Below are 24,709 nucleotides of genomic sequence, written 5' to 3'. Positions count from 1 at the left end.
CCTTCCATCAGACTGAAAATGTCAACTTAATTTCAATTCCTACCAGTATAAAAACACATTCTATTAATTTTTTTTTTTTTTAAAGGTGGTGGAATAAAGAATAATTATAAGACTTATTGTATAAAGTACAAAACCACCATTATGTTCTTATTTCCACTAACGTGTTCTTTATTCAAATAATTTCTAAACTAAATAAAAATAAATAAATAAACCCTGTGTGCTGTTTGCATTACAATAAACAATACAAAATATAATAGATAAACATCCAGAAATTTAATGCATTAATAAAAAAAATAAAAATAAAATAAAGCAAAGAAGGGCACTGTGGTTGAGTTAGGGACACAGTCACACCTTAAGCGTTCTGGGTGTGTGGGCCACTGGACACAGTTTGGGAGAGAAGTAAATACATTCCACAATATCAGGAATAGAGCTCTGGATCTACAGTATATGCACTCCAGTTCAGAGGGGTGGTTGAGATTTAAGCTTCTTTCTCGAAATGTCTTTTTTTTCCTTTCTGCATTCATGCTGTAAAATGTCAATCCAAGCAAACAGAGGACTTCTGTTTTCCATCATTTTTGCAAATATCATATAGTGTTCTTGTCAGCATAGAAAGAAAACGACAGCTTTACACTTTGACTTACTATGCACAAACCATTTTAATAAAATAAAAAAAGGATAAAAGAGCACAATTAAAAGAAAAATGGCAGTCCAAGGAAGAGACGCTTTATGTACAATCCCTGAGGTATGTTCCCTCCTCAGAGTTATTTTTGTGTATGTTTGTGAAAGAGATTAAAGGAGGGAGAGACAGACATTAAAGAACAAACAAGCGTGTAACTGAACAAGGCAATTCCTTGATCTAGAAGTGCAACCGTGCATCATTGTCTTAACTGGAAAGGGAACATTTATCAATTTTACAAGGCTTTACAAACTGTACAAGTCCTATTATAGGAATAAAATGGCCAAAAGGTCCATAGTTGCCTCTGAGCAAGCATGTCCAGAAGTCAGAGGTTATCTGGGTGATATCGGGGTTGTGGAGAAGGAGGCAGAGTTTCGGGGCGAGTGGAAAGGAGAGGAGGGTGAGAGGCGTCGAGGGCTGCAAAGGTCCCCGTTGTGTAGTTTCCACAGCAACTCCTCGTTCTCCATAGATAGCCGTTTGTTGACCTTTGACTCTTTCTGTAGGGTCTGTTGAAGCATGGCCTGCTCAGAGGAGAGCTGCCTACAGTCAAACAAGAAAAATAAAAAAATGAATATCTCCACTTTGAAAATTTAATGCATTGATGTTATAATGAAAATGCTATGCTGGATCCAAGAAATACACAAAAGAGTTGATTTGTTGTGCCTTCAAAAATTCTACTTACTTTGAAAGTGCAGCATGTTTGTCCATCCTAGCCTTGTAGTCCTCGTTCTCCTGCTGGACCTTCTTTAAACACTCTTCCAGTTTCATATTATCATCAATCTGTAAACAATGTTAAAAACATGAATGTATTATTTATTCATCAAAAACACGCTACACCAATAGTAAACCCAATGTTAAGTTACAAATAAATGTGGGAAATTACAAAAAAAAAAAAAAAAATATATATATATATATATATATATATAATATTTTTTTTTATTCTGCAGAACACAAGAGATATTTTATATTTATCATTGTTTATGCGCATACAGTCAGTACACTGAAAAATAAAACTTGTTAGATTTACATGATAAAATCTTTTTTAAGTCAGTTTTACTCTTGCTGTCTGTACAATTTACCTGTTATTGTCGAATAAAATCTACATACTATTGAACTTAACGTTCATAAAGGAATCAATTAAATACTACATAATTAAATTTGATTTCACATATAGAATTAAGTCAAATTGCTTAAGCAAATTTAAAAATGTCAAGGCTCTTTTACTCAGTATAGCACTAAATTAAACTCAGAAACATACAAGTAAATAATGCAATTCATATCATGTAGACACCATATCTACTTAATTAATAATGTAGCATTCATCCGAACACAAAGATTTCAATACATTCTGTTGATCGATTTTGGATTATGAATGTGTAATTTTGAGTAAAAAATTAATGTTATTAAACCTAACAACAAAAGCAATGATAAAACAGAGTGACTACAGCTGGAAAACAGCAAATAAATAAATATTAATTTTAAAAAAAAACAAATCAACCTTGTTATTATTATTTACGTCCCAGTTTATGATGAGAACACCAGTATCAGAAAAGTTTTTTTTAGGTTTTACATAATTTTAATAATTTTTTAATTTTTTTTTATTTTTTATTGCCTGAACTAACTTTTTCATGTAGAAATTGTATCTGTTTTCCGTAGTATTTACTTCACCACAAAATAATTTTTATCGGTGTAGGGTCCAGTATCATTTTGGACTCAAATGACTTCCATTATGGACAAAACCATTCTTCAAAGTATCTTCAAGAAATTCTAATTAAACAAAATTGGGGTTAACTATTCTACTATATCTAACAGTGACATAAATGATGTAATAGGAATATAAGAAAGCTACTTTACATGAAGACAGCTGACCTGGCAAAGGCTGATTATAGATACAGTGATAGAGGCAAATGTAACCAGAATTTGATGGGCTCATAATGCCACAAGGAAGCTACAGGGGCATCAAATGCATATTTATTACACGTGTGCATATTCTCACCAGTTTGTCCATCTGCATGAGTTTCTTTTCTTGCTGGTGTATCTTGTTGGTCTTTATTTCCAGCACAGCTCTGAGACTCTCCAGCTCTTGTTCCAAATACAGTGTGTGGGCGTCCTTCTGCACACAGAGAAAAAGGTGCTCAGTTTGTGTTAACGGCATCTGGGACTACAAAGAAATACATGGAGCAACTCTACAGGTCACAGGCTTGGCATGGGTCACAGTAACTAGCTTAATCAGATGGCCCGCTTGAAACCACGGTTGGGGACGATGTTGTCGACAAGCACACCAGAACAGAAAAACCACACAAATCTAAACATTTCTAATGGACTGCATTAGGACACAGTTGTTATAACTATTAACAGTCATTTTTGTTCATAGAAAAACAGCTGAACTACAATATCATGTAAATAATACATGAAAATGTAAAAATTATAAATGCAAAACTAAATTGAAGTACTAAAATTAACAGAACTAAAATGAAAAGAAAAATTTATAAGTCTAATGGAAATATTTAAAAAGGAATAAAATAAATACATATTTTACCTGACTTTTGTCTGCAAGAGCTCTCCTCCGTTGCTCTTCTTCTCTCAGTCTTTCTTTCAAAGCCTCGTTTTCTGCTGTCAAATTCAGAATTTTCTCCTGTAGGGGAAAGAAAAGTGATTAAAAAACAATTAACAGAAAGCCAAAAATGTGCAAATTAAGCATAATATGAATACTATACATTCTGAAGATTAAAGTAAGTTAATTCGTATTCGTATGCTAAGACGGCGATGCATACATTGAGCATGGCTTCAGATTCCTTGAGTGTTTTATCAAGTTCTTGCACGTCCTGTTCATGAGTCTTCCTGAGCTCTGGAAAATGAAAAAAAAAAAATTGATTGATTTTCCTCCTCTGACAGAAAGATTAGATCAAAATTAAAATATAGTGCATTTAATGAAAGGATAAACAATAGGCCTTCTGATGAGGGAAATTACCTGCAAGTGAAGTCTCATGTTCCTGTTTCAGTGCTTTTATCTGCTGAGTGTGTGCCACTTCCTGTTGGCTCCTCAGTGCTTCTTGTCTGCTCCTCACATCCTCCACCTGTCAGTGGAAAAAAAAAGTTTTATTTTTTAATTTTTTTGCTTAAGTCGCACTGGTTGGTATTGCAGAACAGATGCACCATCACGTAAAAATGTTTTTAGTTACTGATGCCATGTATTCACAGTCAAAACAATTATAAATTAATGAATTTAAAGACAAAAAAAAAAAAAAATTCACAATAAACCAGACGTAAAATTGTGTGATTAGAGCCAATTTAACATGATAACATAACACTTGTGATTTCTGTGTGATGAAAGCAGAGGCTAGCCCAGGTAAGATCCCACCTGCTGCTGCATGAGAGCCCTGCATTTATCCGCCTCTCTCTGATAGGCCTCGTGGGTCTTGTCCCATTCGGCGGAGTAGAAGTCCTTCAGCTGCTCCTCCAGCTGCTGTAGTTCTGTCTGATGCTGCTCCTGTAGTTTCTGAAACAATGCCTCCAAAGTTACATGCACCTCCTCCTTCTCTTTCTCCAGCTGTTCACAACTTGAGATAGAGTTGCCTGGGAATTAAGTGATAGAGAGGAGCATGTTAGGAAGAAGATGATTCTTGAACCTGTGGTCCTGATCTTCAGAACTCTCAAGAGTTAAATAAACTTGGCTTTGTCTTAGTTCTTGGTCTGGATTTAAGTTTTAGATGCATCTACTCCATATCTAACACACTGGGGCTACTTGAATTAAATGCTGGAATAGATTCTCTCTCTGTTTACAACAATATTTCTTGGACAGGTCTTGAATTAGGGTTTTGAAGAATTTGGAATTAGTCTTGATAGAAACTTGAACAGATTCCCAAAACCATCAGTACATTCTAGATTTTATTACAAATTTTATTGAATCTAGACAAAACAATATAGAATCCACCAGTTGGTCAATTTTCTACAGAGTCAGGAAAATCCAGAACTGAACCTAGAATGTGCAGGTGGTAAAATTCATTAAGTTGTCAGAATTCTATTCTAAATTCTGCTGATGGAGCCAGTAGAATATAACATAAAATCAAGAAAGTGCCATGGGTTTAATTCGACAAAGAGATTAAAAACTAGATTTGAACCTAATGTAAATTGAAACAGAAGAACACTTCTAAAAGTTAAAACTTCTGAAAATTGTTTTTGTTAACTGAAATAAATATGAAATAAAATAATAAGAAACGGGATAGAACAGAAATGCACATTTGAAGTAATAAAATGACTAAAAATAAATTAAAGCTAAAAAGAAATACAAAAAATATTAACAAGAAAAATTTAAAAGAACATTACAAATATAAACAATTTAAATAATGAAAACTGAAAATATAAAAAGAAAAGTTAATTCAAAATATTAATAAATGCCATAATACATATACATATATATATATATATACAAATAAACTTGAATTAAAACTTGAATTATATATATATTTTTTTTTTTTTTTTTTTTTTATTATTATTATTCGGCCAGTATAATCTGGAACATGCTGATGGTTTAATTCCCAAAAGTATCAATAGAATCTAGAATGGAACTAATTTTATTAGCTAATTATTCTGTAAAATCAAGATTTGAATCTAGAACATGCTGTATTAAGAATTATACTCTTAATTAAATATATATATATATATATATATATATATATATATATATATATATATATATATATATCAGTGCATTTACATTAAAATGACAATTACAAATTCTGCGAAGTGCAGTTAGGATTCCTCTCAAAGTTTTAATGGACATTTAAGCCTAGCATACATGTGTTTCCGAAGCCTCAGGATAACTATTTCTTTGAATTCTGTGAGGACTGAACTAGGAGAAGAGTGTCATTTGGCCAACCTCCTTCAGACAGGAGCCAGTGTGTGTGAAACATTCCTCATGCACCACACACATCCCTCACACTTGTCCCGAAGCCAAAGGCCATGTCAGTGCGTAAGGTCGGACTAATTAAACATAACAAGCTGCACATCCCTACCACTCTACAGCATTAGAAATGTGTGTGTCCAGGCTTGCCAAGAATGTGTGTGCATTTGTGTTCAAGGTACGAATGGACCGAGGAGTCATATTTTGTTGCTAACACATACAAACAAAAACACCAACTGCAAACACAATAAAAGGCAGTCAAACGTCTACAGGGCGTAATAAAACAGGTGGAATGTGATTGCTGTGTGCTTGTTAACATCGGTTTCCCAATTTCCAAATAATTAGCTGTACACTTCCATCAATACAATGCTCATCAGAACAGATAATTCAACAGGATAAAACATGAAACAGTCTCACTCTGGAATGTGGAGAATAATATCATCCAATACGTGGCTGGCAATTCACAGCAAGGTAATAAAGCTCCAAACACAAGCTAAGTTGTGTTAATGATAATATAGACAAAGAAAAGATACATAGATCACTAGAATTTAACACTTTCTTAAGAAGAGTTGAATGAATACAGCTAAATATGGCTTGGGTAAATAATCCGTAAGAAAAAAAAACCCCAGACAGATTCCGCAATTGCAACTAGGTGTGACCCCGAAACTAGACATTCACACAGACCTATTTTATCAGAATTGTGCCCTTGAGCAAGGCAGTTATTCCAAGGTTTCTCACAGAGACTTTCCCTACAATTAGTGTTTTTCTAGTCACTCTGAATAAAAGCACCTGTTAAATGACTGCTATCTAACCAAGATGAAAGCTTTCGGTCTGTGAGCGTTGAGAAGGGACATAATAACCAAGTCTCGGTGTGTGACTGGACATGTGTTGCTTACCCAGTTGCTCTCGCAGGTTGTTGATTTGGACAGAAAGTTCTTCCCTCTGTTTGACTGCCACCTCACGCTATAACAAGAAGAAACAAAACCAAAAATGAGTCACTCAGACAAATCAAGAATGTGTAAAAACATAGCTAGTTACATAAAGAAAGATTTTATGGTAAAATAATATATAGTATTACACTGTATAGGAAAAGATGAATTTATATTCTTTAAAAAATTATATATTTTTGAAAGAATAAATATCACATTTATCACATTGTCACAATGCAATGGTTCTTAAAACATTTTAGAAACATTTTAATAAAAATCAAAAACATACAATGAATTTGAAGCACTAAAATGACTAAAACGAATGATTAAAAAAATATATAAAAGCTACATACATACACATCAGGGAAGCAAATTTTTCTAAAAACTTTTTTTATTTTAACTGATTGTTATTCAGTATTTTTGTGTATTACTCTGGATTGCTGTGTTTGCTTGTGTTGTTAAGTGCTTTGAGAAAGTACTCTTTTAAAGGCGCTATACTAAATAAAATGTATTATTATTATTATTACTAGATTAAAATAACTAATAAAATGACAAAAGCAAAATTTAAAGGAAACTGATAATATAAAAATAAAAGCTAATTGAAAATATTAATAAGCATATACAGATGATAACCAAATAATCGCTACTGGGGGAAACCATGACCACATATTTAGCAAATTCCTCTTTCATTGAAATACTCTTCATTAAGCTACTTTGACTCACAGCCAATGAACTTCTATGAGCCCAATGTTTGTTAAATAAGAACATATTCAAACATATTTAAATCCCAAATTAATGTTAACATAATTAGTTAACTATTTTATTGTTATGAATTGATTAATCAGTCATTTAATGTAATGTTGTTACTCCTTTGTCTATTATAGTTATAAATTTAGATGCATTTGTTTTTAAACATCCAATAACTTTGACTACCTGTGGTCCACAGAATAAGAATAACTGCACTACAAGTCATAAAAATTTCCCCAAAACCTTGAAAAGATTCAAGAAATGCTTCAACTCAACTTCAAACATACTGTAAAAAACCAAGCCTTACATTTGATTAGAATTATGAATAAAACACTCTGAAATCCCGAAGCTTTTGCAATGATATCATGCATTATGTGTGACTCTCAACTGGACACTGTCAGTACTGACAGAATGGGTTGTTGTTGATGTTGGATATGAATCATCACAAACAGTTTCTTATCTGCAACATGATCAAGAGTTAGTGTGAGGCTGATTTTAATGTTCCAGGAAAGACATATGTGTGTGTGTCCATGGTTAAGTGACGCTTAATGTTGAAGTAACCTCTTAGCCACCACAGATCACATGGCCTGGGAGAGATTACTATGTTCTGTGATAAAGACTGAGGAACATGTGATAGATGTGTTCTTAACAGAACATGCTGACTGACACACAAACCTCACGTCCAAACTGAAGTCAGACTCCCTGTTATGATTACTGTACTCACATACACTCGGGTGCATGGCCTGAGATAAGAGGACATGAGCTTTACACCACTGAACTATACAAAAACACATTTTGCATGGGCAAAACATTCAAAGAACGCCTTCTACAGACTCAAGCATGTGACTGTGCACTTCAAGTTTGAATGCACACACTGAAAAACTGGAAACATAAATAAAGATGATTCCATATGCACAACACATGACACACAGCTGCCATCATAAACCATACTGAATCACCTGTCAACATTGACAATAGTTTGGTTGATAAGCAGGAAGTTAAGAATCAAAACATACCTACACTTTGAGAAAAAAGTTTCTGAGAAATAGAGTAGCAACTAATAAATCTTCCAATACCAGTAATGGCAAAATAACCACTCAAAGGAACTAAACTACACCTTTTGATTCTTCTTGGAGCCTGGAAGCTTCTTCAAGCCAGGTTTGCTCCCGGAGGAGCCCATCTTCTCCTCAAACTCACACTCCTGCTCTCTCTTCTCCCCCGCCGGTCAAACAACCCAACAATCCTCAATACTTTCCTCCTTCTCTACGCTAAAAACTGGTCTGTCAGCATCAGTCTCCAGGCATGCTGCATTAGAAACAACTCCCTCCCTATCACAGACCTGCTACCGTATTCCTCCTAAGAGAGAGGGCGTGGAAACTCAGATAAGAGAAAATGGAAAGATGAATGTTGAAAGGGTGAGTAGGTGGAAAAGTTGGTTCTGTGGTTATGAAGAAAATCTATCTTTTTTTATAGACAACCAATTTGATTGGTTCTTACTGATATACTGAGACCAGAGTAATGGATGAATCACATTTTGCCAGGGTACATAGGAAAGAAGTAAGTCCAAAGGTGATTTCAGAGTTACATAACATGGCTGTTCTATAAATGAGACTGTTCTTGGTGTATTGGACTTTATATAATATTATGATCAACATGGGAACCGTTACATGGCAGAAGACCACAGGACTGCATGGCTGTGGAAAAAAATAACAACAAAAAAACAAGAAGAATCAGAACAAATTAGTAATTAGAAAGTAATGAGGTATTTGCTAAAAGTTAGATTTTAATCAAATCCACATGCAACAGTTTTGATGACAGTTCAAGCACATACCGACATTAGCATGTGCTTGAACAAATTTTATTTGAACTAGCTTTACTTGAAATATAACATTTTTAGTAGACACTTCCACAGTGTTATTTTCCTTTTTATTATTTTTTTTTAAGTCAAAAATTTCATGTCATTATATTCTATAAAGTATGGTAAAATGCTAAGTGGTGGCTGGGTACAGAGAAACATTACTCTACTGTTATCAACCAAACAGCAGTGAGGTGGGAAAATAAACCACACCCCCTTCTCTAAATCCCACCCCCTGGGGCTCAGTAGCAGCTGGTGCATTCCTCTGTGCTCACTATCAATCACTGTGGGTGACACAAAAGGGCTAAAATTGTCAACTTTCCCCAAAGTAAAGTCTCCCTTTTTTCATTAATGGAAAGAAAGTGAAAGATTTATGTTTTCTAGACAGTATGTGGGTTTCTGGAGTAGAAGTGCAAGATTGGTGAAGTACCCTATATGTTTTTTTAGCTGTTTTGATCAAAATTGATGTGGGAAGTCTTGCTATTATTGAGAGATAAGGAGATAAGATAACAAATTGACATTAGGACACTGAGGAATGCATGGAATGAGATGGCTAAACTGGACATTTGAAAATGGCTGACTTAAAGTAGAAAAAGAAAAAAGAAAGAAAGACATTACATTAGCCTTTTTAAGTTCCCAACTTCAAACCTAGCTAATAGTGTTTACATAGATATGAGTTCAGGAAGAGTATTAGAGTACATTTAAAATCAACACGCAATAAAAATGTACCCAATTTCACTTTCTTAATACACATTCCTAGCCTAGTGCATGATTTATGGGTGCACATTATTTCAAAGAACAAATATATGTTGTCAAATACTTTCAACAAAATGTAATCCATTCCTCCACCTCTCTGGAATGCCTTTTTTGGCTGCCATCAGTGGGCAAGTACTTTCTCCAACCTATCTGCACCAGAACCTTTTTATGATCCAAACTATTCTATGGAGAATCCAAAGTTTTATTTTTGAATCTCTAGTATCTTAATTCACCTCTATTTGAGTGGATGTTACATTTGTATATTCTTGCAGGCTTTTATCTCTCTGGCCTCAATCAATTTCAACATTCAAAATCGAGAACTATTCCAGCCAGTCATGCAGGAAATACAAGACAGTTCATGCCTTCAGATGATCACACATCATCAGACATTACACTCAAACCTACTCTGTCAGATACACAAATATGCAAAATGATAGGGTGTTACTAAACTCTCCAATCAAATGAAGAGTAGGCTTGAAACTTCACTCTCACACACACAGGTTTCAGAATGATCCAAGCTGACATTATATAATTGGATGTATTTAAGTCTGTATCCACAATAGTGGTAGTGGATAGTGGATAGTGGTCTATTAGTCTACACAAACATTTGAGAAACTTCTTACCAAGATGTTAAAGCATTAAAAATGCATTCAATAAGCCTTAAGCCGTGTGGCAAGGACATGTCAAAGTCGGTGATTAATTATTACGTTTAACTGGTTAGGCAAGCTAAAAAAAAACAAAAAAACAATTGAATTGCTTCTTAATTGTAATTTCTGTTTTAAGAACAATTTTCTGTTACATTCTTACATTCATACAAGAGAATATTAATCTGTGATTTATTATCTTCCTATTGTTTTTGGAAGAGTGTTTACCTCATGGTTGATTTATTCAGACCAATCCTTATATACTTAGTTACACCTAGTGATTGACAGCTCCTTTGATCTGCAAATATTTGCAAACCGAAAGAAGGTGAATGGAGATTAGCACTGTGACAAGACTGTATCCAGGATCCAGCCAATCACGAAATAAAGGCCTTTTACAGACACTCCCAGATATTTGATCATGCCAGGCTGTATACACAGAGTTTGATGGCTCTGACATTTAGTCAAAGAGACCCAAAAGAGGCCAACTGTTTCCTTTTCAACTTATATTGTGCAAGCTTGAGTCGCTACCGAAGCTGCGCTGAAGCCACATTCCATTTCCAAGAACAATGGCTGAAGATAAGAAGTAAATTAAAGGAGGGAGATCAATGCACAAGTGCAACATCAAACTAAAGAGGCCCAGTAGCGTGTGGATCTGATAGCGATGAGCATGAATGAATAGAAGAAGCTGTGTTTCGGTGGGTTGCAAAGAGATCATGTGAAGGGGTAAGGTCAAACTTGGCTTATTGACTAACCTAAGTCATGCATGACATCTAGAGTGGAGGCCTCTTAGTTTCAACACACCTGGAAATCCTGGTTAATGGTACCACCATATGAAACATTTCCTACTTATCTGCTTTGTAGACAAAACTGACAGGTGCATACATTATGAAATGTCCTTGTAGTATGCTTGATTATCCATAATTACATTTCAGATGTTTGTAATTGCATCTGACCCAATTACATTTTCATGAAATGATAATTTGAGATACCTGCAATTATAATCCGACTAATAAAACAGAGGAAACAAAGATCTCTTGATTGAAGATAATCTGAATAGTCAAGACTTCATTATATAAGACTGCAGTTTAAAAGTTTGGGGAAAATTAAAAAACAATTTCGGAAAGAAATTAATACCTTAGTAACTTTGTATTGTACCTTTGAATACTGTTGGTTTCCACAAAAACATTAAGTAGTACAAGTGTTTTAAAAATGGTTAAAAAGAAGAAGTTTCTTGAGTGCCAAATCAGCTAAAGGATCGTGAAACACTGAAGACTAGATAAATGGCTGCTGAAAAATCCTCTTTGCCATCATGGAAATAAATTACATTTTAAAATATATTCAAATCAGAAATAGTTATTACGAATTGCAAAAACATTTCACAAATTTCTGTTTTTGCTTTGTTCTTAAATGATCTTAAATGATAATAATTTAGCGCTTTATTACACACGGTGATATATATAAAACACCATTTTACACAGCTCTCTGCCAAAGACCACTTTGCCAAAAGATCAGTAATATGCTCAACATCTATATATTAAAACCACTGCAAGAAAGAAAAACAGAAAATGAATGGGAATTAACCTGACAAAGATACATCTAGACAAAAAAAGACAAAGATTTTAACAGTAAAGTTCTCCAACCTCACTGAAGATGTGCTGCACAACCAGGGCAAGAGCCTCCAGCCGCCGATTGCCATTAACGATGAGTTTACGGAGATGCAGGATGCATTGACTTTTCTTCTCATTTTGAAGACGAAGATCTTTCTCTTCCTCTTCCTCTGTCGGTCCTCCTTGACTAGCCGAGCTGTGCTGCTGTGTCCGTCCAGCTGTTGCCCCTGCAGCTTTGGGCCCTTTGGAGCTCTTGTCCACTGTAAAAGAGCACGTGTTCAGTGTGGCCATTATGTTCAGCATGATTTCACAGTCCAGAATCACATATACTCCTCAATTCAAGCAGTAAAACTGAAAGCAAAAACTGCCCTCATGAGAAGAACATTCACACCCATACACTAGAAAAATATTTATATCTTAATGGTATCATAAGAAAGAAATGAACATGACTAATAGGAAAGCTCTGCAACCAAAGCTTTAAGTAACAAACTCGACACGCAAATAACATACGCCCTCTCTTGTGTTGATCCTGAAAAAAAAGTCCTGGTGCATGCTGGGATTGCATCTTAATGGAAATGCACTAAGGTCTAGAGAACACATTAAGAGTGCATTAGAAAAAGAGAGAGAGATATTGAGTGTGTGTGTGTGTGTGTGTGTGTGTGTGTGTGTGTGTGTGTGTGTGTGTGTGTACTGAGAGTGCATGTCGGTCTCATCTTCTATAGGCTAACTGAAGTCAAAGTAAGGTTTTCCATCCCATAATCTGTGAAGAATATTGACTCACACATCTCTCATACTGCAAACAATCAGTATATCATCTACACAAAACATGTTCACCATTACTGAATTGGCAAAATTTTATAACGATTCTCAAACTGCCTACTGAGCAATAACACATATGAGATGTAAGAAATAAGTATTTTATATGTTATATATATATATATATATATATATATATATATATATGTATATATATATATATATATATATATATATATATATATATATATATGTGTGTGTGTATATATATATATATATATATATATATATATATATGAGGTCACAAAATGTATAATAATTATTATATAAGAATAAGAAGAAATATGTGTAAAGTAGGTGTAATACTGTCATTGCTTCGCATGTAAATTCTACATGTATCATTTCTTCATGTCTTAAGTAGATATTTAAAGCTTACACATAAAGTTATAAAGACAGACGAAGGCTGGATATATTGTATGTGTAATTTTGGTATTTGGTTGGCTTCTGTCAAACTCCCCAGTCTGTGTATGAAAAAACTGTAATTTAGATGCTAATTTTGTCCTTGTTTGTGTATTTACCAAGCAACTTTAAAAAATCCCACACACAAATCTGCCAAGTAACCATAATATACACACAAACATTGTGAAGAGGTGAAGAGTGCAAACTGAATATTAGCTATTGCTGATGCAGTTTACCTCTCTTTCTCTTGTAGACTGCTTTGGACAGTGGGCCTTAAAGGAACAGTGCACCCAAAAAAAGAAAAGTGTAGGTTTTCAGTTTGATTCAGGAAAGATTTTTATTAATTTCAAATACTTTGATTCAGTCGAATTCACAATGAGATTTCATTTAATTGTGTAATTTTTAAATGCATATAGGATTATGTATAATTCTATTCTCTCTGATGCCCCCTGCTGGCAGATATATTTTCACTGTAGATGACCCTTAGATTCTGCTTTCAGCATCGTATAGCTTTTGAAGAAATTAATTTACAAAATAAATCATCTACAAATAATGTATCACTCATATTATTCTTTGTTCTCTTTTCTGCTTTGTGCATCAATGAATAAGAACACTCAGTAGCATGTTGTTTACTTATTTTGACTATGAATTTTATCCAATTAAATAAATAGAAATATGTAATCCTATATATGATAAATGTCCAATGATTAAAATGCTCATTGGTCAGATATTTCCTCTTTCTTTTTTATACTTACTACAAAAACTATTTTCTTCTGAACCTGGAAGTCTTTATGTATAATGCAAAGATCCCTTCTGACGAATGTCCCTGTTACATTATTTAAACACAGGCTTGAAACAGAGAGATTGCTGCAGCAGGGCTCTCAAGTGTCACGCATTGAGCGTGACAGTCACTCATTTCGGTCTTTTGTCACGCACTCCCGCCACACATTGTATTTCTCACGCAGAAAAACTATTTATAATATATTTAATATGCCGCAGCGCCCAAAAGTTATCTGGTCGCGCCGCTCTCACTATGGAAACAGGCAGGAATCAAGCGCGTCTCCCCTGGAGTTCTTAATCGAGCCTGCCACTTATCAGCCAATCAAAAAAAAGAAATAGGCTACACAATAGCCAATCAGAAAATAGCACTATTGTATCTGGGTAAGATTTAACGCAACAACCAATGAAAAAAAAGCATCCTGGAATTGTTCACCATCTTCCTCGTTCACCCACAGAGGAAACCACTGGAGCTCCGAGCATCACTTTGAGCACAAAGTAAGTAATGATCTCCTGTTACAACAAATTCACAACTTGTTTGACACAAACAATGACAACTTGACTGCTGTTAGAGAATGTTTCCCAGATAATTAGCATCAGTTTTTCATGAGTGTCTGTTACTTAGCCAACAGTTTTACAGCCTGTTCACTGACAACATCTTCTCAGAACAAGTAACGTTAGTCTAGGCCTAGTCATATTTTCGTTATCACTCGATGACTGACATATTGTCAGATTATAAATATATCTCTCTCCAATAGGCTTAATAATTTTATTAGCACTAAATTTAATTAAAGTGTATTGCATAGTCGATGTTATAGGTCACTTTTAAAATCATGTCATATTTTATAATTATATAATCCTGTCCATGGATGCATTAATCATTGCATCTGTCTTTCAAAGATGTCAGGTAAAAGGCAACTAAGCATCCTTTCATTCACATTCACCAGGGGGGGGGGGGGGGGGGGGGTGATATGGGTTGGGAGTGTCACTCTTGCCTGTCTTCAAAACTTGAGATCCCTGCTGCAGTCTTTTTCTGGCTCAGTGTGATGTGAGGGAATATGTGTGCTTTGAGGTGAAATGTAATGTCCTTAAATAACTGTAACTCAGTGCTGAACAGTGCCCTTGCCTGTGGTCACATGACCACATCTGCACAATCTGCCACCCCACAGGACTGTGTCATCAGCTCTGATCACATCACTGCAATACTCCACTACTATGGATGTCATTGTGGCACAGATTTATGTCCCCAATACCCTTTCAAAACTCTGCAGTGGTACTATTGTGGTATTGGATGATAGCTTTTCTTTTATATAGGCCTATGCCACATTTATATGCCACAGATCTCTTTAAGATATGGTACTGTATTACAATGGTAGCATGTCTAATAAGAGAGGGTAAAGCTATGGTAGTTAAATATAAAACTCATGTATTGAATGCATTGTCTACTGTTATTTGATTATTCACTATGTATTGTGTTTGATTGATGCTTTCTAAAAGTTTGCTGAAATTGGTGATATATATATATATATATATATATATATATATATATATATATATATATATATATATATATGAACTTAGGTGTACAGTATAGAGAATGTGGCTTTACTACAACCCGAATTCCGGAAAAGTTGGGACGTTTTTTAAATTTTAATAAAATGAAAACTAAAGGAATTTCAAATCACATGAGCCAATATTTTATTCACAATAGAACATAGATAACGTAGTAAATGTTTAAACTGAGAAATTTTACACTTTTATCCACTTAATTAGCTCATTTAAAATTTAATGCCTGCTACAGGTCTCAAAAAAGTTGGCACGGGGGCAACAAATGGCTAAATAAGCAAGCAGTTTTGAAAAGATTCAGCTGGGAGAACATCTAGTGATTAATTAAGTTAATTGATATCAGGTCTGTAACATGATTAGCTATAAAAGCTTTGTCTTAGAGAATCAGAGTCTCTCAGAAGTAAAGATGGGCAGAGGCTCTCCAATCTGTGAAAGACTGCGTAAAAAAATTGTGGAAAACTTTAAAAACAATGTTCCTCAACGTCAAATTGCAAAGGCTTTGCAAATCTCATCATCTACAGTGCATAACATCATCAAAAGATTCAGAGAAACTGGAGAAATCTCTGTGCGTAAGGGACAAGGCCGGAGACCTTTATTGGATGCCTGTGGTCTTCGGGCTCTCAGACGACACTGCATCACTCATCGGCATGATTGTGTCAATGACATTACTAAATGGGCTCAGGAATACTTTCAGAAACCACTGTCGGTAAACGCAATCCGCCGTGCCATCAGCAGATGCCAACTAAAGCTCTATCATGCAAAAAGGAAGCCATATGTGAACATGGTCCAGAAGCGCCGTCGAGTCCTGTGGGCCAAGGCTCATTTAAAATGGACTATTTCAAAGTGGAATAGTGTTTTATGGTCAGACGAGTCCAAATTTGACATTCTTGTTGGAAATCACGGACGCCGTGTCCTCCGGGCTAAAGAGGAGGGAGACCTTCCAGCATGTTATCAGCGTTCAGTTCAAAAGCCAGCATCTCTGATGGTATGGGGGTGCATAAGTGCATACGGTATGGGCAGCTTGCATGTTTTGGAAGGCTCTGTGAATGCTGAAAGGTATATAAAGGTTTTAGAGCAACATATGCTTCCCTCCAAACAACGTCTATTTCAGGGAAGGCCTTGTTTATTTCAGCAGGACAATGCAAAACCACATACTGCAGCTATAACAACAGCATGGCTTCGTCGTAGAAGAGTCCGGGTGCTAACCTGGCCTGCCTGCAGTCCAGATCTTTCACCTATAGAGAATATTTGGCGCATCATTAAACGAAAAATACGTCAAAGACGACCACGAACTCTTCAGCAGCTGGAAATCTATATAAGGCAAGAATGGGACCAAATTCCATCAGCAAAACTCCAGCAACTCATAGCCTCAATGCCCAGACGTCTTCAAACTGTTTTGAAAAGAAAAGGAGATGCTACACCATGGTAAACATGCCCCGTCCCAACTATTTTGAGACCTGTAGCAGAAATCAAAATTGAAATGAGCTCATTTTGTGCATAAAATTGTAAACTTTCTCAGTTTAAACATTTGCTATGTTATCTATGTTCTATTGTGAATAAAATATTGGCTCATGTGATTTGAAAGTCTTTTAGTTTTCATTTTATTAAAATTTAAAAAACGTCCCAACTTTTCCGGAATTCGGGTTGTAGATTACAAAATCATTAAACGTCATCACTATGCTTTGTTAAATGAAAGCTAGTGTACATAGTCTCTGCTTGTGTGTGCGTCTGTGTGTGAACATAATAAGTGCATAACTAGCATGTAATCAGTGTGCAGTCTAGGCCTCGTAATAAGTGTTTATGATGGTCTACCGTGACAGGAGACATGCTGTGATTGCTGTCCCCCAAACACTCCACTGGAGACAGACCGTAACTAGCTACCACACACATACACACTGAGCAGGGCTCAACCACCGGCGTCCAAACACAAGCTCCGTCAAGCGTGTCCACACCCAGGCCGGATATGTTCATGGTTGTGCTAACAGACAGAGTGGTGCTCCTCTGATGCTGTTGTTTCTCTGAGCAATCCTCTGAGCAATATTAAACATCACACACACACACTCATACAACCAGCAAACCGCAAGCCTCCACAGAAGAAAAAAATAAAGGCTTCCACATAATTATTGGATGGCAGATGAGGAAATTATGCACCCACTCTGAAGGAAAGCCTGAATAAACGTTTCAGCATTTTTCTTAATGGAAAGAATTATCTCACTTAGACAGAAGCAGTGCCACACATTCAAAAGGAGACCGAACACATTCAATCAGATCACTGCACATCTTCTCAATCTAACTGTGACCTAGTTTCATCTAGCAAAATGAAACTCTCTAATGATAAACCTTAAGCTCACCAAGGCTGTATTTGTTTGATCAAAACACAGATATGTTGTGCAATCAATGCTAAATATAATAAGAGTAGTGCTGCTTAATATTGTGGAAAAAGTGATGCATTTGACAAGATTCTTTGATAAATTGATAAAATGAAAGTCTAACAGAATGGCATTTATTTGAAATATAAATGAAAGTGAAAGTATTAACTGTCACTTTGGATCAGTTTAATGTATCCTTGATGAATAAAAAGTATGAATTCCTTAAAAAAAAATGCACTGGCCCCAAACTTTGAAAAGTACTGTAAATATTACAACAAGCAAACTTGTTTTGATAATTTAGTTTAATTCAGATCTACCTACATGTTTTTATTGTTATTTAACCTAAAATGAACCTCCTAAAAGTCCTTATTGTGGACAAAAAGTACTATGAAGGTACCACAAGTCAGTTGGAAAATAGAATGAGAAGGTAGATCCGGGGAAATAATCTGGATTGGAATTATAAAAATGAGGCCAGTGGCTGTGTTTAGATTAAATCACATGAAGAGGGATGAAAATTTCCAAATCCAAAGCAAGCCATCAAATCCAGATGAATAAATAGATTAAAAATGAAGACTGTAATGAATGTCTGAGTTTGCTGGCCCAATTTGAGTACACTGTGTCCCTGCGCATTTGGCACATATATATCCATATACATGCTCACACAACATTACATTTCTAAAATCAGTGCATTTGGTCTGATTAGAGAGGCTGAGTATCTCGTGCAGTGTGTGCAGGAGCGTTTGGTATGTACAGACTGTTCTCTCTGCTGATGCTCGAGTCTCACACACTCACTCACTCACTCACTCACTCACACCGGCTGTTCAGGTCACATATATCAGGACTGTAGATAACAGCACCACATGATCCAGCATCCTAGTTTCTATGGAGACAGCTATGAGGAGATGCTGCACTCTGAATGTATGTGTTCAAGAATATTCTGGAATTTTCCACTGTGGGGAGAATATTGTGACTGCCATACCTATGCCACTGGTGTGATAGAGAAATAATATTTGTGAACATATCCAGGTCACGTTTTACCCATAAATAAAATAGAAAAAAAGGAAAATAAATTAATATACATATATATGTGTGTGATTTTTTTTTTTTTTGTGTAAAGAAATTATGCTAATTATTTTATTGTATTTATATTTGAATGACACTTTTTTATATTAATAGTTCATACTTTTAATAATCATCTTAATTAAATGCCACACACACACTAACAAAGATAGATAGATAGATAGATAGATAGATAGATAGATAGATAGATAGATAGATAGATAGATAGATAGATAGATAGATAGATAGATAGATATTGTTATAAAATAAAAAATGTTATATACTGATAGACTTGAGCTGACAAAGCAACAGTTACTATAAACCTATCATAGAGATAGGTTACAAAGAATGTAAAAATGATTTATTAGGTCAGTAGGAGTAAAAGAATGCAGCTCTCAGCATGAAAACCCTATTAATTCCCTATTAATTAATAATGAAGAGAATTCCTATTAATCCCCATGACTGAAATCATCCAACAGATTCACAGAAAGAGAGAGAAAGAGGGTCGGACAGTTAGGGAGAGAGCACCCTTACATGAACCCTAACCCAAATTCTCATCTGACCTAGAAAGAAGGAGGGCGGTGGAGAATTTAGTAGAGAATTAAGACATAAAATGTGCATCTGAAAACACAGAAACACATCCTAGCAGTCAGCTGTGCCCTTACCATCTTCATAAACACACACACACACACTATCACATCAATCTGTGCTTTATTTACTCACAGCACAAAAATCAATATATACCTTTCCCCTTGTTTATGTAAATGTGCTGTTTACATATGAATAAAAGGAAGCAGAGACAGCACAGATGAAACACAGCTAGCAGTTTCTATTTCTGGCACTGCACATGGTGCCCTCTGGCACAGGAATCACTCACGAAATATCACGCGATCAGGCCTTTCACTACTTTACACACACACACAGAATCACAAACACATACGATTCTTTGTAAGCATCTTCTGTTAAAAGAAACAATAGTGAAGGTTGCCACATGCTCCTTAAAGCACGGATAGAACAACGGTAACTATGAAGAGACGGCTGTCAAAACGAGAAATATGGGAGGGGGAAGGGGAAGGGGCGTATGGTGAGGGAGAGATGAAGGGAGAGATTGAGAGATGGAGGAAGGGAAAGGAGAGGTTTCCCAACCTGCATGGAAGACCACCGTGGTCTTCTTGCATCCCGGCAGTAGCTGGAGATTGCGGAATAGTCCTTTAGCCGTGAGCTTCACATGGAAGTTTGATAGGGAACAAAGTCTCGAAGACCATAACATGACCTTCAACGTTTAAATGGAGGAGAGGAAATCCTCCACAAAATATGGGGGGGGGGTCGAAAAATCAAGAAAATGTAAAAAAATTGAACATGATAAATAAATAATTATTAAAATAAAATCTTCTGGTATCTGTCACATTCCAGTGTTAAGGTCCTCTTAAGGTATAAGAGGGAAAGTCCAAATAGGTGGAGAAAAAACAGCCAAAAAAAATGAAAATAGCTAGAGTCTCCAAATCTCTCCAAAAATGTCTTAAATAAAATGATACTGCTACAGAAACACCAAACTGACTATGAAGAATGGATTGGCAATGGTGCGTAGCTCTTGTGGGAACAGCCGCTCTGTTCAGCACTATCCTCTTGGATGCTGAACCAGCCAGTCTCTCATATATTCTCCTCCTCTCTCTCTCTCTTGCAAATGTGCACACGCTAATCCTTTATGTGTGTTGCACACGCACACACACACACACACACACACACACACATGAAGCCAAGCTCTCTGTAGCTTGACACACACACTCGTGCACTCAGAAGGGGGGATGGAAGGGGAGGGAGTTTGCAGAGAGCGGGGAGTAGGTGTGTTATGAGTAACGTCGTTCTCTCACTCCCTCTCTCTTGGCTACAGTATGGGTATGATTATGGTGTGAGGATGAAAGATGCTGCATAGCTACTGATTTACAATTACACTGCAATTTTTTTTTCTTAATCAGTATTTTCATTTATTAAATATTTAAACTTCCTTGAAACAAAATGCAATTATTTGATTATTTTCACTCTCCCTCCTTTAATGCTTTTGAATGCAACAAAATGTGGCGAGGTTTTTGCTTAAAACAAGAAAATACAAGATACAATAAATAAATACATGTATATCAAATAAAATAAAAATATGTAAGAATGCTTAGATGACAGAATTTCACCAAAAAACGAAAGCTAATTGGGTCCAATGTTGGTTTCCACTGACTTTCATTATATGGGCAATAATAATAATAATAATAATCAATTATAATATTTATATAAATATATAATATTTATTTATTTATTAATTTTCTTGTGTGCCATATAAGTAATAAAGTCATACAGACTTGAAATGACGTGGGTTAGAAAATGACGACAGAATTTTCATCTGTTGGTGAAGATTATTTTAACTAATTCATTTTAGTAAATATTCAAACACTGAAATCCTACATTCTTATTCTCTCTCTCTCTCTCTCTCTCTCTCTCTCTCTCTCTATATATATATATATATATACACATTTATTTTTTTATTTTTTTTTTGTAATTTTTCTTATTTCATAGGCATAAAGTTCTTCTTAGTACCTAATTTTGCCTCATGTCATAATCTTCCTTTTTATTCTTCTTCTTTCCATCTTTTTTTAGGTGCCTTCTCTGAGACATCTATTTAACATTTATGTATCTTCCAAGCAGCAGGCTTCCTGAGTGGATGCCTTTGTTGAATAAAGAAAAAGAAACAGAGAGAGAGAGAAACAAGCGCCTCAGAATATTGATGAGTGACATTGTTGAATAAAAAGACGTCAAGCAGCACATGAACGGCTGTGTTCTGACACTATTGTGCTTCCATATTCACCTCTAAAGGTCAAAAGCTGCATGGCCAGAGTAACATAAATTAGCAACAGTCAAGGGGTGGAGCCGGTGCTTGTGGCTAAAATTTTGTTAAAGTCAAGTTGTTTATAAGTAAAACAAGACAGAAAGGCCAGAAATACCAAGAAATGTGCACTGGTTGGGTAAACTGGTTGTGCATGTTACTGGAATTTTAGCTTGAGGATGTCTGTGGAGAAGAATTGCAGAATTTCTGGGAATTGCAGAAGAAGGTTAAAAAGGCAATGGGGTTATCCAGTACTCTATAATGCTTTTTTAAATTATTATTAAAATAAAGAAATATTACCTTTTGATCATGAAGCTGCCTTCCTTTAGCAGATAATAAATTATTTCAATCACATACATTAATATTAATAAATAAATTTGTATGTTTTCTCCAGTGAATTTTTCACCATTTGTAATATCTGTGTATAACTCAATTAAATGTCCTAAGTGTGAAAAGATGGATCTCACTTTTGTAAAGAGTTCAACTATGAAGAATATGCTGGAAAACCAAAGAATTTACAGGACCTGGAAGATTTTTCTGAATAAAAGTAGGCAGTCAACAAACAAGTGAGTCATGAACAACTCATGAAACTCAAAAAAAAAAAAGCAGTTGTGGATCATTCAGATCATCAACAACAACTTTTTCCACAGTGAATGTTTAATAGGATGTGTAAACATAAGAGAGATTATAACTGTTTGTGTGCTGTTAGTGAAAGCACATTGTGCGTGTCAATACTTCTGACTTCAATGGTGATCAGATGACATTTCATGACCAATCAACACAAAAAAATGACTAATCCCGATGGGTTCACATACTTCACATACTTTTTTGCCATCGTATCACATGTGTATGAGAGAAATGCATGAGCACAGATACAGAGGAATCCACTGTTCAATCATTCTATATCTTTTATATCATATGGCCATATTTTTAGTTTCGTTTAACCATCAAACTGTCTTCCAAAATGTAGCACTAAGCACAGTGCATGAGTTAAACCCAGAATTAAACTTACTTCACAAAAAACCTCAAAAGGCTACATACACACCACAAGGTTTTGGAAGTGAAACAGTGATGAATAAAAGTGATAGCAAGGATACAAACAGTTTAAGCTAAAGTACTTTTGACAATGCAGCAGTGGTAGAGCGTATATGGATATGGACACACACTATGATTTTTTTCTCTCTCCTTACCTGCTACTGATGATGAACGAACGAGTCGTGCAGAACCACTGCGTTGCAAAGCATTCTGGTTGGTCTTAGCTGTCACGTGGCTGGTCACAGCTGGGGCCTTCAGCCCTAATGAAATAGTGCAGAAGAAATCAAACTTCATGTTAACAGACTGCACAGTGGCAGGTTTCAGTGACTGAGTCAGCTGTACTGTAGAGGTTGTAGGTGCATGAGTGTATTTATGGCAATGGGTGGGACAGGGTGGAACAGAAACATTAACAAATCATTTAGCAAGGCAATCAGTATTAACTATAACAATTAGTCTTGCAATCTTTAAGGAATATCTTGTCTTGATTTGTGCATAATTCAGAAATGTGGGGTTTAAAAGATTTTTTTATGTTTTTGAAAGAAGTCTCTTATGCTCCCCATAAAAAAATGTATAAAAAAATAATAGCAGTAATATTGTGATATATTATTATGATTTTAAATAAATGTTTTCTAATATATTTTAAACGTATTTTCAGTGTTCAGTATCACATGACACCATTTCTTATTATTATCAATATTTGCGCTGCTTAATATATTTGTGGAAGCTGTGACACATGTTCATCTATTATAAATATATAAAAGATAAAAAATAATTATATATTATAAATATGAAGTTGAAAAGAACATTATATTTCTTTAAAATATAAATCTTTTGTGTGATTATAACTGTCTTTACTGTCACTTTTGAACAAGTTAATGTCTGCCTGCTCATAAAAGAAAGAAAAAATCTTACTGACCTTACTAATATATATAGATGATTTGCATTAACTTTCCATATTAAAAACACTAATCTGATCTATATATATCAGTTGCTGCTGGCATAACAATAAAATGGAACTAACTACAATAACAAGTTAGGTATTTAAATTTTTTTTAAAACCTATTAAGAGGGGTATATGGTAGTAATCCTATTGTGGTTTAATGACATCAAAGGACTGCTAATTGCAGTGTCATTAGCTTAAGACAACCAGAGCTTTCCCACTGATTAATGTTCATAGGAGAGTGAGATTCCCTTTGAGGCTGTTTTGATGAGTGAATAATAAATGATGAGAGACAGATGAATGTGGACAAATGTGGGTGCTGCTAGAGAGACATGTTTGTATGTTTCTCCCACCTGCCGCTGGTTTAGACGGCGTGGAGCTCGCTCTGCTGCGGTGACCTGACACAGGTTTGCTGACTAGACACTTTCCTTGAAGCTGGGATGCCAGTGATTGTTTGATAGACTTCTGCTCACTCTTTATCCCCTCAGCAGGAACTGGTTAAAGAGAAATCATCACATCACATTAGAAAACAATATTGTGTACAATGCAAAAAAAAAAAAATTCTTTATTAGCATTTATTCTTGTTTTAAATGTCAACACTTCTAGAAAAGCATACATTTACCTAAAAAGCACAATTGTACATGATATTAAGATTTGTTTTCAGAGAATATATCTTGAATATAAATGTACTCTCTTGTTCCAGTTCACATTTTAAATGTTACTTTCACTTAAATTTACGGATATTATTATTTTTTTAATTAA

At 35.1% G+C, this 24,709-nt stretch overlaps 1 protein-coding gene across 1 annotated transcript in view; it reads right to left on the bottom strand.

The window, feature by feature from the left end:
- Positions 1 to 251: 251 nt before the first annotated feature.
- LOC132143515 (microtubule-associated tumor suppressor 1 homolog) overlaps positions 252 to 24,709 on the bottom strand; it is a 40,247-nt gene continuing 15,789 nt past the window's right edge. Inside the window, exons 5-15 of the mRNA XM_059553789.1 lie at positions 24,301 to 24,441; positions 23,163 to 23,267; positions 12,151 to 12,377; positions 6,476 to 6,542; positions 4,038 to 4,252; positions 3,648 to 3,753; positions 3,451 to 3,524; positions 3,216 to 3,311; positions 2,673 to 2,789; positions 1,359 to 1,456; positions 252 to 1,216 (exon numbers count right to left, since the gene is read on the bottom strand). Of these exons, the coding sequence (XP_059409772.1) occupies positions 1,009 to 1,216; positions 1,359 to 1,456; positions 2,673 to 2,789; positions 3,216 to 3,311; positions 3,451 to 3,524; positions 3,648 to 3,753; positions 4,038 to 4,252; positions 6,476 to 6,542; positions 12,151 to 12,377; positions 23,163 to 23,267; positions 24,301 to 24,441 (1,454 nt within the window). The 3' untranslated portion in view covers positions 252 to 1,008. The remainder of the gene's footprint in view (positions 1,217 to 1,358; positions 1,457 to 2,672; positions 2,790 to 3,215; positions 3,312 to 3,450; positions 3,525 to 3,647; positions 3,754 to 4,037; positions 4,253 to 6,475; positions 6,543 to 12,150; positions 12,378 to 23,162; positions 23,268 to 24,300; positions 24,442 to 24,709) is intronic.

The sequence above is a fragment of the Carassius carassius genome, chromosome 7, assembly GCF_963082965.1.
Source record: "Carassius carassius chromosome 7, fCarCar2.1, whole genome shotgun sequence".
NCBI classification, from domain to species: domain Eukaryota; kingdom Metazoa; phylum Chordata; class Actinopteri; order Cypriniformes; family Cyprinidae; genus Carassius; species Carassius carassius.
Note: the sequence above shows the minus strand (reverse complement) of the source record. Positions and strands in the feature narration are given on the sequence as shown.